Source organism: Musa acuminata, chromosome BXJ1-8, assembly GCF_036884655.1.
Source record: "Musa acuminata AAA Group cultivar baxijiao chromosome BXJ1-8, Cavendish_Baxijiao_AAA, whole genome shotgun sequence".
NCBI classification, from domain to species: domain Eukaryota; kingdom Viridiplantae; phylum Streptophyta; class Magnoliopsida; order Zingiberales; family Musaceae; genus Musa; species Musa acuminata.
Window position 1 is genome coordinate 41,248,040 of NC_088334.1, and position 5,606 is coordinate 41,253,645.

Below are 5,606 nucleotides of genomic sequence, written 5' to 3' on the forward strand. Positions count from 1 at the left end.
ACATGACTGTTCTTTTAACAATTAATATTCATTGCAATTATACATTCCTTTATGCAGCTTGTCTGGATTTGTACTGTGTTTAAATGTTAGTCATTGACCTTTGATAGAATCTATCAGTATTGAACTCCACCTAATTGGGTGGCGATGCTTTCCCCTTTATGAAAGGGAACTAAGCTCACCAATATTGTCCTATGAATCAAGTTCAAGTCCCTCTTCAGCATGGCACTTGCTCTGTCACCATTATGATGAGACCTACAAATGGCCCATTACATAAGTTTCATGTGATTTTGTCACAAGACATTTGTACAATGATATGACTTTATACAAGAAAATGCACAGTTATATTTTCCCATAAACAGGGCATGTGTCAACCATAGGTTCATGTGTCAAGGCACTTCCCATAGATTAGGGCATGTCCTAATCAAACAATCTAGATGTCCAATAACAATAGAAACCAAGGATAAGCCCTTTATGAAATTGTTATCCGACAAGAAAAATTAAGTAATTCATCTCTAATACCATAATTTAGTTACTTGATTTGATTTATAATTACTAATTGAACATATTACCTTTTAAAGCATTTTTGGATCATATGGTCTTGAGGTGAGGAGAGTGTAATACTACTTATGATATCGATACCATCGATCATAAAAAATTTTCTGAATCACCACTTAACTAAATTTGATGGTGATTACGGTTATGTCAAGTTAATCCTAGGATTATTCTCCTCTTGATGTGTTAAAGAATTTGAATTGAGAGTGCAACCCCTTCCCTCATTAAATGTCTTCTCTACGGACCATGAAACCAGCATTTGGTTGATGAGGGACCTAAGAATAATGGCAATCTGTGCAACACAGTAGAATAATGGCATATATTCTGATCCCACAGAACTGGAGAGTTGCAATTACAAGTACACTGAAGAGCCATCGCTCACCACATGGATGTGATTTAGGAGTAAAGTGTGTGCAATGGAAGATAGATAAGCTAGAAAAATCCAAAGAAACATACCAATATAAAAGCACTGATGGAGAATTGTTCTTCCTCAGATAATGCAAGATAAAATGCTATGCATGGACCATAGAAGAGAGCCTTGGCAAGACTTGATGCGTCGGAATGTGAGAGTGGAATAGGGTATTGATGCATGTTAGAGTAAGTCTATTATTTGCACTACTCCAAATAGGAGAAAGACATTTGCTTGGTCAACCATCAAGTATGTCAATCTTATATCACAGGATAGATGGAACTGATAGATATAGATTTACGATCATGTGATCATAGTTCATCTTCATCATTTAATCCTTATAAATTTTAAATAAATACAAATAGAAAAATTCATGTGAGAGTAATGTTCACATACTGATTACTAGTTGTACTAAAAAGCACTACAACAGCGACAACACAAACAAAATAGTAAATCCTGACTATTTGGGGAGTTAAGCTAAAAATTCAAAAACACACACTGCCATTTGTATTCATGCAGACCATTTTTCAAAGGACCTTATGGATAATACTAATTTGACAAATTGGACAACCATGTATACAATCTTTATTTGCAATGTACTGCACAGATTTCCGTCCTAAAGAAGTGCAACAAGCTTGGATTCATCGGACGAGAAGAAAGTTTTTATTACATTAGAATGCGGCAACATCACGCTTACAACTGAACCAGGGTGGAAGAGGAGTAGATCCATGACGTTAATGCATTGTCTACATTTAGCTCGACGGCACTAATGTTTGCACGAAGATAAAGGGAGGAAACGAGTAGAAGCTACAAGGAAAACAGATATGCAGTTACTGGACGTGGATGACAGACACGGGCATGAACACCTAAACCGCGAATTCCCGTTGGTTATGGCTTGTCATGGTGGTGCAGGGCCTGGTAAGTGGTGTACCCAGACGCCGGACTTTTGTCCCTCCCTCCATCCACCGCCGGCGACGACGATGCGGACGAATCGAGCTCGTCCCTGCCCTCCCATGGCAAGTGGCAGGGAATGTAGTGCGCGTTGGGGCAGAAGACCTTGGGGAGCTTCAGGAACCAGGCGCACTCCTCCGGCGACCTCTGGTGGGGCAGCCACGGAATGCAGTTCTTCCTCACGTCCAACACATTCGAATGGATCAAGCTGATGCAGCTGGGCGCCAAAGACGTGAAGTAGTTGTCGGAGAGGGAGAGGTTGACCAGGTTGCCGTACTTGGCCAGCCGGCACACCACGTCGGGCACCTCCCCGCAGAGCTGGTTCCCCGCCAGGTTGAGCTGCTCCACCTTCTCCAAGCACCCGAAGGAGAGGGGGATTGGGCCGGTGAGCTGGTTGGACCCGGCATCGAACACCGTGGCCTTCTTCAGCAGCCCCACCTCGAAGGGGAGGCAGCCGGAGAGCCGGTTGCCGAGGAACAGGATCTCGATCAGCGTCTCGCAAGCTTTGCCGATGGAGCTAGGGATGGGGCCGGTGAAGTCGTTGTAGGCGAAGGTGATGTAGGCGGCGGGGGTGCTGCCGAGGTTGTCGGGTATGTGCTGGTAGAACTTGTTGTTGTTGAGGAAGAGCACCTGGGTTTGGATGAGGAAGACGGAAGGCGGGAGGGGGCTGGCGAAGCCGTTGTAGCGGAGGTCGAGGAAGGAGAGGTTGACGAGGGGGAGCACGTTGACGGGGAATCCGCCGGAGAAGTCGTTGTTGCTGATGTCGAGCTCGTAGAAGAATGGAAGTGTACGGATGTACGGGACGGTGCCGCCTAAGTTGTTGGAGTTGGCATGGAAGAGCGCGAGGTCGGGGAGCTGGTCGACGAACCTTGAGACGGTTGGGGCCCCGAGCTTGAAGCCATTGAAGTCGACGGAGGCGATGGTTCGCATGTTTTTCCGGTTGGGCGGCGTCTCGCAGTAGAAGCCTTGGTAGCCATCGCCGTCGTTGTTGCATAACTTGAACCCGCGCCACGTGTCGGTCTTGTTCAAGGGATCGCAGGTGATGGTTCTCTTGAACCGCTGGATGACGAAATAGGCTCTGTACTGCAGGATGTTCTCGAAGTCGCAAGGCTGCGGCTGCTGCGGAGAAGAAGGAGGCATTCTGGGCTGAGCTTCCGGAGGCGGAGGCGGAGGCGGAGGCTCGCCGCCGATGCCGATGCCGATGCCAATCTCAAGGGCTTCCCTGTCACTTCTGCTGCTGCTGCTGCTGCTGCTGAGAGTGGGGATGAGCAGCAGCCCCGAGAAGAAGAGGAACAGTTGCATGGGCGAGAAGCAGAAGCTGCGTCGGCGATCCATGCCTTTCTTCTATCTCGCACTCTGTCAACGAAGCAACCGTCAGCACCACCTACTTATAAGACATCTCATTAACTCCTCGCTCGGAAAGCTAAATCTCAAGGCTTTTGCACTCTCCCATGTTACGATCTCTCTGGCATACGTGGAAGAATCGAAGGAGTGGGAGATGAATACAGACAGATACAGCTGGGAGATTTGGACGTCGTAATGGAGGTGTTTGTTCGGCAAATGAAATGATTGGAGAAGGGGAAAAGGCACAAGGGTGCCTCGAAATTATTGGTGGTTGAGCGATTGCAGTCATCACGGTTTTGTTGAGGAGGGACACATTGCTATTTAAACTATCTGCTGCAGAGCTGTTCTTCTTTTTCCTCCGCTAAGTCAAAAAATCTGCATGCAGGGAAACCTATTGATCTGCTTCGGCAAATAAGAACACATAACAAGGGGTGGGTGCATGGTTGGAGGCGGAAAAGGAGGATCGAGTCTTACCGTGTCGGTGACAACAATTCCGGTTGACCTCGAGGCTCGGGCATCCAACTGAGTGAGACGTCGACAGCCCCCGTGAGGCCGTGCTACTGGCCCGTCCTCTGTAGCTTGGCAGCGCGGCCGCTTGGCACTCATATAAGGCCGGAAGGACTAAGGAGGAGCACCGACGCTTTCACGTGGCGTAAACCAAGTGTGATACTTTTCGCAGGATACTTCCGATCGCTAGTGGTCTCCGCATGGTCGCCTCGTCCTCCATGATTTTTGTCTTTTGCTGAAACAGCAAGGCATGACATTTCCTAGCCTCGGAATCAGCTGAATCCCTGTAGTTATCCCCATACAGAATGTTCGAGCCATGTAAACATGATCTTATCTCGTCCTTCCGCACATCATGCCAATGCTAAATTAATTGGGAGGCTTAGCCAAACGATATTAATTGTTGCATTACAACATAATAGTTTTTGTCTCATCGTATGGTTTCTACTATCAAGATTTCTTGTACCAATTGTTGAATATTTGTATTGAGGGTATTTAAGATGTGATTATGTTATTATATAAAAAAAATTTAATGTTAGAAACTGAAATTAAATAACGATAGATCAAATCTATCATTATCTTTTAATTGCATCCAAAAATTTTGTATCTGATCTGTTGGCACACCAACGTGGAATCAAAAATCACATTGAGAATATCTATAATATAGACAATCACATGTAGAATATCTATAATATAGAGCAAAGGGTCAAGGACGACAATTAAAAAAATCCTTCTATGAACTGGTAAGAAATCATAGAATTAGATTTTCTTTCTATTTAATGATAACTATCATTATAATTTAATCAAATTTATAATATATCTTACCTAATTAGATAAGATCATATAATTTGATATTTTTCTACTTGACCCATTAATTAATAAGATATTAAAAAGTTTAATATCAAAATAAATAAAATATAAGTTTATTTAAAAATATTTTTACTTAATTATATTTTTTAAAAAATTAAAATACATTTTGTACATGACCATGAATTAAAAAAAACTAATAAGTCCAATAAACATAATAATACTATATTAAGTCTCACTAGTAATATGAGTCAAAACGATTGCATATCATCAATGTCATGCTCCCTTATGTATCTAATACTATTAGCTTTTCCTAATATAATCCATAATAACCTTATAATTTATCTTGTTAAAATAATTCTATTATTATATTTATAAATATAAATATAAACATGATAACAAATATTAATAACTATAATTAAGTAATAAAAATATCAATAATAGCCATACCTATGACTTACTTATAAGTCTCATTCTAAAAATATATTATTTAAATATTTTAGATAGTAAAGCTTTAGTAAATAAATCAATAATCGTCAAGGTGGTGCTTTGGTTCTCAATTGACACATATTATTTTTAAACTTTTTTTTTAACTGTTAAATACTTTATCTCAATATACTTGCAATTACTAGAATACTTGTCATTCTTATAGAATAAAACTACTATAGTATTATTATAAAATATCTTCGGTAGCTTAGCAATTGAGTTGATCATATCAAGTTTTAATCGCAACCATAAAGCATGAATTGTGGTCTTAAAGCATATCATAAATTTAGTTTCCATTGTTAATGATATAAAGTAATTGCTTTACACTTTTCGAAATATCCTCTCCGACTAACATAAATCTAAATCATGAAGTAGATTTCTTATTATGGAGGTAATTTATAAAATTAGCATATGAATATTCCATCATTTTAAGCTAATCCAATATCTTGTATGTGAGCATGTAATATTTTATTATAGTGTTTGAATTTCACACACATAGAAGTACTACTAGCATTTTAGTTGAAACACAATAATATATTTATATTATTCTTAA

General features: G+C 40.9%; 1 protein-coding gene across 1 annotated transcript; it reads right to left on the reverse strand.

Moving 5' to 3' along the window:
* Positions 1-1,608: 1,608 nt before the first annotated feature.
* Positions 1,609-3,355, reverse strand: LOC135587853 (uncharacterized protein At4g06744-like). The gene has a single exon (XM_065079667.1). The coding sequence runs from the start codon at positions 3,245-3,247 to the stop codon at positions 1,850-1,852; it is 1,398 nt and encodes a 465-aa protein (XP_064935739.1). The 5' UTR covers positions 3,248-3,355; the 3' UTR covers positions 1,609-1,849.
* Between the last annotated feature and the right edge of the window lie 2,251 nt (positions 3,356-5,606).

What these genes read in the sequence shown, in the direction of transcription:
- LOC135587853 (XM_065079667.1), bottom strand. Translation starts at nt 3,247, where the DNA reads ATGGATCGCCGACGCAGCTTCTGCTTCTCGCCCATGCAACTGTTCCTC.